This window comes from Chelonia mydas, chromosome 2 (genome assembly GCF_015237465.2).
Source record: "Chelonia mydas isolate rCheMyd1 chromosome 2, rCheMyd1.pri.v2, whole genome shotgun sequence".
In the NCBI taxonomy this organism is placed as follows: Eukaryota; Metazoa; Chordata; order Testudines; family Cheloniidae; genus Chelonia; species Chelonia mydas.
The window spans coordinates 118,751,186-118,764,156 of record NC_057850.1 but is presented as its reverse complement, the minus strand read 5'-3'; the positions used below and the strand labels follow the sequence as shown (position 1 = coordinate 118,764,156).

Below are 12,971 nucleotides of genomic sequence, written 5' to 3'. Positions count from 1 at the left end.
AAGGAAACCTGCACATTTTCAAAAGACGAGCCTCGAAGCTTAAATTCATAATACTGCTAGACACCAAAAATCATGGACAGAACAGAGACACTGGATTTATGGCTTTTTACAACAATCTGTAACCCACTAATCCCTCTTTTTGTCCTATCACTGAGATGTTAATGGGCTACTCTACCTAAAATGGCCCCTTAGAATATGTGCTAACTACTTATGCTAAACAATCTGTTCCACCTTGCATTTAGCTGTGATGCTTGGAATACCATTCCCAGATCAGAAGCAGAACTCTGTGTGGCTCAAAGGCTTGTCTCTCTCATCAACAGAAGTTGGTCCAATAAAAGATATTACCTCACCCACCTTGTCTCTTGCAAACAGCTTAATAACTGAGCATGGTATCAGTGCATTTAGAAGACTTAAAAAACTCACTGAAAATAAGCTTCGTTCCTCCTCCTTACCACCATCAGAGTTCAGGAGACTTTTTTTCCTGCAAATACTGAAAACGTTAGGCATCTGAAGCAGAGCACTACACTGTCTGCTGCATTAGGGTCTCCTGAGGCCATCAACTTCTGCAGAAAAAATAAGGATCCCTGGACTCTGATACGGGAGAAGTGACAGTAACTGATTTTAACACGAGATATACTGCAATGTGCAAACTGAATTCAATTACCAATCTGAGTCAAGTACAACTTTAAATCCTCTCTACAGATGGATTACAAGCCACAAACGAGGACAGTTTTTCTGCAAATCACTTAAATTTTACTGCAGTTTTAAGTTTCAATGAAGACATAAAATATTAGGTATAAATGTAATTATCTAGATGTCCAACAAATACTGTTGCCAATAACAAGAGCTGGGTGAATAGAAATATGACTAGATGGTGCAATGGATTGGGAACGTGATACAGAGCTTCAACCTCTGGAGCACATGTTCAAAACTGGCCCAAGTTATCAGTGGTTTAAATCTAGTCACTGGTGCTCTAAAGATCTAGTTTTTAAGTAGGTAGGTGTCCATGTCTTAGGCCACCACAGCTGTCATCCAGCAGAAAGGCTAAAGACCTCCTAGATGCGAGTTAACTTACTGGAGCGAGTTACTGCAAGTGGATCTTCCATGGTAGGACTAAGGCATATTGGTAAAGCAACATACGAAAGCTTGTAGTGTTAGTATGCATGCTGTCCATGTTGTTTGCTTAGTTACTGTACTTCAGTATTGCTCATCTGATACATGTCACATGCATTAAACTTACTTAAAATGTTCTTTCAAATAGTTAACTTTAGTTTCAGCTGAGTTTGGAACATGAAAAATATTGCATTTTGCTTTACCGTCTCCAAAAAAACATACCCTTTTTCATCAGATGGACCAGATTCTTTCACTGGCTTTGGTGGAGCTTTCTCTTTCTTTTTCAGATATTCCTTCAGTTTTTCTGCTCTGTCCAGATACTCTGTACACTTCGTTCTGATACTTTGTTTTGCTTTATCACCCTGTGCTTCATCTAAAAAAAATTGAAAAAAATGGTTATGCTTTACTGGAAGCAAAAAAAAAAAAAAAAACCCACAAATCAAAACAGAAAAGGGTAATAATTCTGTCCCCATTTTAATACTAAATTTAACAGAATACATAAGAAAGTAGCGTGTAGTAGTTTCTCCAATTTCAATGAACAAAAAGTAAATTGAAAACCTCCGACCTACAAGAAATCCATTGTGCTTAGTGAATGCTTCAAGAAGCATTTCGATGCTTATATTGCCAATATCCACCATATTATCTAAACACCAGCCAACTATTTCAAGAGAGCTATTTCCTTCTCCTTATCCTGTAGGAGAGAAAACTTGATTAAGCTAACAGGTTTTTGCTTAAGATACACTTTGAACTGGACTCTCTATTGAATGGGAAGACAATGCAAAGCAGAGCTCCATGGTGATATGTTCATTGTGGTTTGTGTTGCTAAGCAGACGGGCTACTGTGGTTTGTAACAGGTGGAGCTTTTTCAAAGCATGTGGCTTCACTCCTAGTTATGAGCTGCAATAATCAGGCCTGCAGATCACAAGTGTGGCAGTCACTATGACAAGGTTTGTACTGATAGGATGGGGTGCAACTTTAGGGCCAGTTGTGGGCGTTTTGGATCCCATGGCTATACGGTTATCCAACAGCACTGAGGTTAAAGGACAGGGCTACAGACACAACTGAGGGAAAATGCATCTGATAATGGAGAAGCGTTAGGAGGCGGCAAGTTCTTCAAAGCACTCCCTTCTTCTTACCAAAATCATCTGTTTTACCCGGGTTCAACTGTAGCAAGATGCTTTCATCCAGGTGCTGATTTCACCCAGGTATAGAAGTTGATGGTACTCTTAACAGCAAAAGAAAACGAGATGTTGTACTGCACATTGTCTAATGCTAACCTACCAGCTCTCCCAAAAGCTTCAGACAGATGTTGAATAATATAGTGGAAAGTGATTGAGCCTTGTGGGATTCCACAGGTGAGGGCTTTAGAAGTACAGGATCAGTTGAATATGACATTATGGATTTGGTGTGAAAGGATCCAAGCCATTTCAAGGTAGTTCTGTTAGTCTCAAAGCTTCTTGTAGGCAAGCCAGGAGTACTTGGTGATCAACAGTATCAGATGCCACAGAAGGCCATCAAGATTAAGATGGATGCCCTTGCCATGGCTATTGTCAGGAGGTAGCCATCTCTGCGTCATTATTTGACCTAAAGCCTGCCTGATTGAGAAGGATCAAGGATACTGGCACATGGATGGCTTCTTGATTTGCTTGCTTAAAAAACGGATGTTACTGGGCAGTAGTTTAAGAGATCAGTGTTGAGCAGTGGTTTTTGTTTATTTACATTATATGTTCTCAACCCCCTTCTGCAATCTTCCAGTTTCTTAAAAAAAATAGTTGTTATTCACACTGAAAGGGAGATAGGCATAAAATCTGACCAACGTTTTCTCTGTTTAAGCTCAAAAGCTTGTCTCTTTCACCGACAGAAACCTCATTTATCTTGTCAACCTTAGATAGCACATTAATAGTTATTATTGTCCTCCTGGTCTCTAATCTATTAAAAAGCATTTCAGGCTACACAACAAAAGGCATGCACACTTTACTCTATTATTAAGTCCCAAAAGTGTGCCCAGCATTGCAGAAGACACAGAAAGATACATTCTCTTGCCCCATAGAGCATAACATATAGACCGGGGTCGGCAACCTTTCAGAAGTGGTGTGTTGAGTCTTCATTTATTCACTTTAATTTAAGGTTTCGCGTGCCAGTAATACATTTTAACGTTTTTTAGAAGGTCTCTCTCTATAAGTCTATATATTATATAACTAAACTATTGTTGTATGTAAAGTCAACAAGATTTTCAAAATGTTTAAGAAGCTTCATTTAAAATTAAATTAAAATGCTGATCTTACGCTGCCGGCCTGCTCAGCCCGCTGCCAGCCTGGGGTTCCGTTCACCTAGGCCGGCAGCACGCTGAGCGGAGCCTGCGGCCAGGACCCCAGACTGGCAGCAGGCTGAGCAGGGCCAGCGGCCAGGACCCCAGACTGGCAGCAGGCTGAGCGGCTCAGCACGCTGCCAGTCTGGGGTTCCGTCCACCGGCTCCTGCCAGCCAGGGTCACGGCTGCTGGCCCCGCTTAGCCCGCTGCCGGTGCTCAGAGTGGGTACCTACCTTCTCCCTGGTTCTAGCCCATTCTCTTCTTCTTTCTCTGCACTGAGCTGAGGGTGGGAGTGCACTGAGCACAGGGCTGGGGATGAAGGAGCAGGCTGAGGGTTGGGGTGAAGGGTCTGGCCAGGAGCTAGAATGAGGGAGGGGGCTCAGGGTTGGGGAAGGAGGTTTGGGTGTGGAGTGCTTACCTGGGCAGCTCCCATTTGGTGCGAGGGGTGCAGGTGGAATGTGGGGGGAGGGGAGGCGCAGGAGCTCTGTTTGGTGCTCAGGGTGGGGTGGGAATGTGGGGGGTGCAAGAGTCAGGGCATCGGGGGGCTGGGTATGTGTGGGGGGCTGGAGTCAGGGCTGAGGTCGTGGGGGGGTGCAGGGGTCATGGCAGAGGGCTGGGGGTGTGGGCTAGGGTTGTGGGAGTGCTCCCAGCCCCCTGCCCAGAGCGGCTCACGGCAAGGGGCTGGAGGGGATATGCCCTGATTCCACCCCCTTCCCCAAGACCCTACCCCCACCTCTTCTCCACCTCCTCCCGGAGCAGCGAGTGCGCTGCAGCTCCGCTTCTCCCCCTCCCTCACAAGGGCCATGAGCTGATCGGCAGCAGGGAGGGAGAGGAGGAGGGGCAGGAACCCAGCACACTGGGGGAAAAGGCGGGGGGGGGGGACCTTGCCTGCCCTGCAGCTGGCAGGACCAAGCTTCTTCATCCTGCCCCCGCCGGGGGGGTGGGTGGAGAAGAGCAGGCCAGGGCGGGCAGGATTTTTAATGGCACGCTGCTGCCTGCCGGGGTCCCGGCCACCTGCCCCGCTCAACCTGCTGCCGGCCTGGGTTCGGCAGCGGGCTGAGCAGGGCTGACGGCTGGGACCCGGCAGGCAGCAGTGTGCCATTAAAAATCGGCACGCGTGCCATAGGTTGCCGACCCCCGATATAGACAAACACAAAAGACAAACAAAATCCACACACAAACTGCCCTGAATGATCAAATGGAAGTTATTTAAGATTTTTAAGTTATTGTATATGTAACAGCACCTCTAACTTGGGGTGAGTTTGCACTGGTAGGCTTGGCAGAAATAACACATTTTAAGGTGGAATTTAACTTAAGACAGGCATCTCCTTGCACATCAAAGTCAAAAGCAAGAATTCAGGCATAAGGAGGCAACAGAGAAGGAAGCATGAACAGTAAAGGAAGAATATAAAGGGAACTGTAGACAAGGTATTGGCAGCAGAAAAATGAGAGAATAAATATAGGCCTAAACTATGTTCTTTTGTGCAGAATCTTGAAGGTAAGCATAAGCAGCTTGAATTGTCAATGGAAAGAATGAAAAAGGGAAGCGTGACATTGTTTCACCTGCAGGACAGGACAGTAACTGTGGCGTCACTACACAAAGACTGGCTTTCCAGACACCACCTGATTTTCCCTACATAAAAAAGGAAATACTTAACTCTTCCCATCCTCCACCCGTCCCCCCTACACTGTAGCCACCTTGGAACTTTTTGAAGACATCTAGCGTTGGTAGCAGGATTCCTTTCTAAATATCAACAAAGTGGACTATTTACAAGATTGGAGAGCATGTACGTGGTGGAAAAGAAGATACACAATATGTGCCCTTAAATCAAAGTATAGCTGGCAAGTCTCATTTGACTGTTTGAGAGATTTAGTATCTTTAGACAAAACACTTGTTGATACTTAACATGGTGAATATTTTCCATTTTGGTTCTATCAGGTAGACTCCTGTAACTTTATATAATTTAGCTTTTAAAAAATTTCAGCAAATAGCTAGCTAATGTTCTAAGTCTTACATTTAATTACATGGAGAAAATACTGCACAGCATGTTGGTACAAGCGGAGTGCTTCCTCATAGTTTCCTGCTTTGTCTTCTTGTGCTGCCTTGCTAGCAAGGTCTATTGCTTTCTGTAAAGCAAAAGAAAAAGCGGTGTGATTAAAATGACAACTATTATGCAAGAGAACTGCAACATTAGCGTGATAATTTAAGCGGTTGCACTAAAAGCTGATGCCTCGCCTTTACAATATGAATATCTACTGTGCAAACAAGTTGAAGGTAATTGATTATAAATTCATCAGGACTGTCCTTGTACAGCTCTGAATATGGGATAATTGAAAATTGCTAAATTATTATTAAATTGTAAATACTATGTAACTAATCTGCCAGGAAACTGGATCTCTTTCAATTTCGTGGTAATGAGACCTACTTCTAGAAGCACGGAAATAAAACTCACTGAGTACATATAGACCACCTGATGGTCACATTCAGCAAATGAACTCATGCTCATCTTCACTGGTGATATGCAACCAGTCTTCTTGTAAACACCAGAAGTAGTAATTACCCAAAACAATACCAGAGGTACAATTATTAGTAGAAATGTTAAATTTACATGTAATACCAAAAACCAGTTCTACTGCAGACTGAATTGAGTGTACTCTTCCATTACCAAATGAAAGAAAACATACTAAGGAGAAAAAACTCAGACTCCTGGCAGCAGCTGGGTGATACAGGTCTTACCCAGACTTTTATTTTGCTTAATTATATCATGTGACTAAGTAGAGTTATGCTTTCTGTAATGGTAAGTCTTAATGAGTTTTATCTGATACAAAATAAAACAGCACAGAATAAAAAAATAAGTATGCCAAACAAATGCTTGCATTCAAAATAACAAATTGTAGTAACTTAGGCCACGATCATGTAATAAGCTCCACATAGGTCTCCTCCTTGCACTTATTGCTCACTGTAGAACCAGGGCCTTAAGTTGGAGCAACTGCTGTTGGGTGTCTCAGGGAGAAGGACTGACTTCAGAGTGGAACTGGGAAATATCAAGGACACAAAGCTTTGTGAGAGAGCTGGCTGAGATCAGTGTGGACACAGAGCCAAGTGACCCAAGTCTGGATATATCACAAAAGTGATTAAAAACAACCACACATAAAATGAAACCACCAAATGAAACAAAACGTTATGCCAATTTATTTTAACAATATATTCTAGGTGGAACAGTAGTGACACCTAGAGTTAAAGGCACTGAAACATTTCTACTCTAAGTCAGTTTTCAACTGCCTGCTGCTTGAGGAAGTTTGACCTAAGAACCTGATATTAAGATCTGATTGGAGTACATTCCTATTTTTTTTAGTCTGAGCTAAAACAATTCACTTGTATCAAAACATGAAAAACATTTCCTTTTATTAATCATGAATGCAACCTTTTAAAATGTTCTAATGCTAACATAGCTGGGGTAGAAAGAAGGAATCTGACAAGAATAGGTCTTACCGATAAGAACTTTTCAGTGTTCTGCAAAGTCATACTTTACATGAACACAATTCAAGGTTTTTCTGTTAAACACTTTTAAAAGCAACATGAGAAACAATAGTAAGCTGACATGTGCCGAGATTGTGACAAAGCTATTCTCTTAATCTTTTAAGGGTGTACCAAGCCATTCATCAATTTCATGTATACAGTTTGCACTGTATGTGACAGACAAACACTAGAAAGGAAAGAGTGCAACTCCTGAGGATCCAGGAAAAGGACTCTTCTATGAACTTTTTAAGGTGCATGAGTTAGGGGGCATTCTAGTGGTGTCTAGATCTTTTCCTGCTTAAAGAGCAAAAATCAATTAAAAAGTCTATTTTAAATTAATGTTAAAGTTACACAGGTAAGCTCTTAAGTCATGAAATGCCAAAGCTGAAGTTGCATGTGCTACCGTAACTCTGCTTCCCTTGTGCATGTGTTGCAAGACACTTTATAATTCACAGTATTGTTTACAGCTAAGTAAAATGCCACTTGCTAGGTGTGCAGTCAATGATGGAGGACTCCACCCATCTCACTTCCTCCAAATCTTTCACAGAAATGCACTCCATGAGTCATTTATATAAGATGCCATACATACATACCTAAAATTATAAAATATAATTTGAGAAATACTGTGTGCGTATGATAATATGTTCATAAGGAGTAGAATCAAGGTTGCACATACAGCCTTACCTAAGAAATGTCAAAGTTAAGGAGGGCTGGATTCTACAAACAGGCATGAGTAAACTTTATTCATACAAGTCATCCCATTAATATCAATGTCACTACCTGCTTGAATAAAAACTAACTCACATTTAAGCATTTGGAGAATTTGGCTGTAAGAGTTTACTGGTGCAACCTTTAGGCCCTTTTCCTGAAAAGACTTATCTGCTTATCTATATGAACTGTGAGTAGTCTCTATTAAAGTTAACTGGACTACTCACAGTAGCAAAGCTAAGCATTTGCATAAGTCTTTTCAGGATCAGGATCTTATTTTCTTTTAATGTGGTTTGGCAGAATACAGAATGAGTTTAAAATCTATTCTACTAGGTTACCTAGTACTTGACCTCCTAATTCTTTCCAGCATATTAAAATACAAAAGCTATGAAAATTTAAAAAAGCACCTTATTTTTAAATGAGCGGAACAAATAGAGAATTGTAGATACAGCAACAAACCGCAAATTCATGTCTTTATTTGAAGAGATATTAGCAGTAAAAAATATTTTTGTACTAGGCAACAATCAGTATCTGTCTACAGTACTTCTACAGCTAACTTGAAACCAACATGGCTACAACACTGCATACAACTTGAAATCTAGTCAAATTAGAAGTATTTTTATTAGTATTTATATTGCAGTAGCAGCTAGAGGCTAACTAGGTCAGAACCCCTTTGTGCTGAGTGTTGTACTCATATAGAGTAAATCAACAGCGTACCTTCAATCCAGCGCTTCCAAATTTTTATTAGAGATCTCTTATGTTAATTGAAAAGATGTATGGAGAATCCACACCATTCTCAAATGTATTTTATCTTCATAGCTTAAAAATTTCTCAGTATACACTATCAAAGTCAACCATTACTAAGAATCTTTAGTGAGGCTCCAATATGACTAAGCCACGTGAACCACTTCAATACAAATACCTGATAAAACCTGCATTATGATTTGAGATTAGTTCTGGGGGAAAAAAGGATGTAATGTAGCAGTGCTAAGTATTTATAACTATAAGTTAAGAGTTATGTTTACTTGAACTCTAAAGTAGCAACAATTCTGTATTTCAAGGGTTCTGAATGTGGTTCTCATTCAGGTTAGGTGAAGTGGGGAAGAAGTATGGCTTTGTGCCATTCTTTATGTATGAAAAACTTTTCAGGAACTTCTTACTTTTCTTCCCTATCTTCTCAGAAATAAAAGGGGGAGATCTGCCTTTGAAGAATTTCCCCCAATAAGAAATTTGCTGGAAGTTTATCTTGGAGGACTCAGTTGTAGACTGGAAGCTCTTGCAGTACAAAACCTCAAAAAGTTGTAAACAGTCTGAACAACAGTAATTACTCCTCAGTTAATCCAGTCTCATATCCTTGGTATCTCAAGAGTGTCTTCCAGGAAAAACAGGGCAAACAAGGACTGACAAACAAGGAGGAAGAGGCCTTCAAACATCAAAAAATGTCCTTTTATACAACGCTCTGTTCTTTCCAGATTACCTAACAGCTGTACTTATATTTGTGCATGGAGAAGGGGAACAGATTATTGGATGATTTTACATTTCTAACGAAGTATTTAGAATTTGATTTTATTTGGCTCACACCAATACAAAAATGTAGCCACTTAACTGCTAACAATTTACTTACCACACAACAAAAAAACTAACCCAGGAATCTATCCTTGCAACAAAGCCTGTTGCCAACTGTGTCCACATATCTATTCAGGGGACACCATCATAGGGCCTAATCACATCAGCCACACTATCAGAGGCTCGTTCACCTGCGCATCTACCAACGTGATATATGCCATCATGTGCCAGCAATGCCCCTCTGCCATGTACATTGGCCAAACTGGACATTCTCTACGTAAAAGAATAAATGGACACAAATCAGACGTCAAGAATTAGAAAAAACCAGTCAGAGAACACTTCAGTCTCTCTGGTCACTCAATTACAGACCTAAAAGTGGCAATTCTTCAACAAAAAAAACCTTCAAAAACAGACTCCAACGACAGGTTTCAGAGTAGCAGCCATGTTAGTCTGTATTCGCAAAAAGAAAAGGAATACTTGTGGCACCTTAGAGACTAACAAATTTATTTGAGCATAAGCTTTCGTGAGCTACAGGTCACTTCATCGGATGCATTCAGTGGAAAATACAGTGGGGATATTTATATACATAGAGAACATGAAACAATGGGTGTTACCATACACACCGTAAGGAGAGTGATCACTTAAGATGAGCTAATACCAGCAGGAAAGCGGGGGGGAGGGAGGGGAACCTTTTGTAGTAATAATCAAGGTGGGTCATTTCCAGCAGTTGACAAGAATGTCTGAGGAAAAGTGGGGGGTGGGGGTGGGGAATAAACAAGGGGAAATAGTTTTACTTTGTGTAATGACCCATCCACTCCCAGTCTCTATTCAAGCCTAAGTTAATTGTATCCAGTTTGCAAATTAATTCCAATTCAGCAGTCTCTCGTTGGAGTCTGTTTTTGAAGTTTTTTTGTTGAAGAATTGTCACTTTTAGGTCTCTAATCGAGTGACCAGAGAGACTGAAGTGTTCTCCAACTGGTTTTTGAATGTTATAATTCTTGACGTCTGATTTGTGTCCATTTATTCTTTTACATAGAGACTGTCCAGTTTGACCAATGTACATGGCAGAGGGGCATTGCTGGCCCGTCCAACGAGAGACTGCTGAATTGGAATTAATTTGCAAACTGGATACAATTAACTTAGGCTTGAATAGAGACTGGGAGTGGATGGGTCATTACACAAACTAAAACTATTTCCCCATGTTTATTTCCCCTCCTGCTGTTCTTGTAAAGTGCTGGAAATGGCCAACCTTGATTATCACTACAAAAGGTGCCCCCCCCTCCCCCCGGCTCTTCTGCTGGTACTAGATCACCTTTCCTGGTCACTCTTGTTACAGTCTATATGGTAACACCCATTGTTTCATGTTCTCTGTGTATATAAAAAGAAAAGGAGTACTAGTGGCACCTTAGAGACTAACCAATTTATTTGAGCATACGCTTTCGTGAGCTGCAGCTCACTTCACTGGATGCATTGTCCTTTGTCTCTTGTGCATACATCCATGTCAGGATTTGGGCTCTCTCTAACACATCAGACAAAACAAAGTTGATACACAGCAGCAGCACCAGTAGGGCTCAGAAGAGAAGTAGCACAGTATCTTTATTGTTTGGTTTTGACACAATGGCACTGGAGCAAAAACCTTTTGGTTTCAGGTAGATTAAACTAAAAGGAGCTTGTTTCAAAACGGAGACCTTTTAAATGGGAGCCAACAGGTGTGAGAAAAATTTTGAATCTTTGTCTCATTAAAACTATGAGCAAAATCTTTTATTTGGGGGGTGGGATGGGGAGCGGTATGTGAAAAGACCATCTGCTAAAGCAGATCCCCAGCAAGCGAGGAGGCTGTGTTACCTTCCTGTCCTGCTCCTACCAAACAAACAAAAATCTACATACTTCATTGGCCACTTCTGAAACCCACTTAAATTAGCCTGAAAACTCTGAAAAGGGGCCTATGCCTCCCCTTTTATAAACACAGGAAAATAATACAGAAACAACATGTTAGACTGCTAGAGATTCCAGAGCATCAATTTCATTGTGGCAAGGAAGTCTTCTACAAAATGTTCTTTTAAGTGCTATGATAATACAAATAATAGTGAATCAGGAAAAAAAAAAGCGTGTGTGTGTGTGTAAGAGAGAGAGAGAGAGAAAAAAAAACAAAAAAAAAAACTAGGGCCTGGTCTGCAGCCAGTTTTGTCACAGTGTAACTATTTCAGTTACAGGGGTGATTTTTTATTTAAACCAAATAGTTATATCAGTATAACCACCTTTATAACTAATCTAGCATGACAGCAGTTGTAAGTGTGTTACCACTTTAACAATACCAGTACTACTTTTGTGAGAAGACAAGGAGAAGGGAAGCATAGTGCCCCTCCCACCCCCCAAAAAGTGACCATGCAGCCAACAGAGCAGAGGGGATATTAACAATTACAGATTGCTCCTACTCCAACCTCAAATATATGGTAGCATGAGGGATATATGCTTCTTCAAGTTATCAGAAACAACTGAGGACTTAATTGAAAAATGAGGAGGTAAATCTATGTGCTATCCTGGGAGTATGGTAAGAGATGACAGTGAACATCACTGTACATAGCAACTGAACCAGGACACTAAGGGCAAATGGACAAAGGGGATAAACCCCCAAGCAGGGCAGACATATTATACCAACAGGACAATTTGTTTAAACTATGACAGAGGGTGCATTTTAAAAACAAATCAAGGTATTTTAAAGGCTTAATGTAGACAGGACAAGAGATGCTTTAACATATGTTGCCTGAATGAAGATCGTCCTGGCCACCTACCAAGTGTAAATGCCCCCTTCTAACATTAGGGATTGAGGAGAGAGGTAGGTAAAAGCGGGTAAGGCGACACGGTTTAAAGTAAACCCCACGCTTTTTATCCGACTCGAGACAAACCGCAAGATACTCGACAGAAGCCGTCCCAACCGGTGCCGAGAGCCTCAGGCATGTAAGGGATGCACTATGGAAGTACCAGCACCCAGGGGCCGGACATCCCCCCGTAGCCGCTCCCCTCAGCCCCGCCTCCCACCCCAGACCCCGCCCGCCCCCTCGCCTCACCTCCCCCCACGCCAGACCCAGACCTCGCCCGCCCCCTCGCCTCCCCTCCCCCCACACCACCCTCGGCCCCGACACCCCCTCGCTTCCCCTCCCCAATCCCCCATCCCCCCGTTGACCCCGACACCCCCTCCCCCAGCAGGACGCTCTGGGCGGGGCCCCGGCTCCGCCTGTCTCCACCTGCAGGTTGGATGACGCGGCCATGGCAGGCGACGCCGCTGCCGCGCTGTGTCCGGTCTCTGGCGCTGCTCCCAGCTGCGGAACCCACTGCCCGGACCCCGCGCTACTTCCGTATCCAAAACGCCGCCGGGACCCCCCTCCGCTTCCGCTTCCGCCCAGCGCCCGCGTGACTGCGCGTGACGTCACGCAGCCGCTCCCTGGGCGGAGGCTGGCGAGGCTGTGGGCGGGGCCGGCCGGGACCTTGTGCGCAGGAGCCGCCGCAGCCCCACCCCCCGCGTTCCACGGGCCGCTCCCCGCCTGCCGTGGTAGCGCCGCGGTGTGGCGGGGCGGAGGCGGCCCCTGCCTGTCAATCTGAGCCGCGCGTCGGTCGCCTCACACGGTCCCCGCTTTAGGAGCGTCCGCTCCTTCCTGCGTGTCACCTGCAGCCTGGGTGTGGGCCCCTGAGTCCTGGACCTCTCCTTGCACGCCCGGCGGCGTGCACAGCTCTGGCCATGGCTTGGGCACTGGGAG

At 43.2% G+C, this 12,971-nt stretch overlaps 1 protein-coding gene across 1 annotated transcript in view; it reads right to left on the bottom strand.

Annotated features, from left to right (window-relative positions):
- VPS4B (vacuolar protein sorting 4 homolog B) overlaps positions 1-12,671 on the bottom strand; it is a 33,766-nt gene extending 21,095 nt beyond the window's left edge. The window contains exons 1-3 of the mRNA XM_037893260.2: positions 12,462-12,671; positions 5,438-5,549; positions 1,336-1,486 (exon numbers count right to left, since the gene is read on the bottom strand). Of these exons, the coding sequence (XP_037749188.1) occupies positions 1,336-1,486; positions 5,438-5,549; positions 12,462-12,485 (287 nt within the window). The 5' untranslated portion in view covers positions 12,486-12,671. The remainder of the gene's footprint in view (positions 1-1,335; positions 1,487-5,437; positions 5,550-12,461) is intronic.
- Between the last annotated feature and the right edge of the window lie 300 nt (positions 12,672-12,971).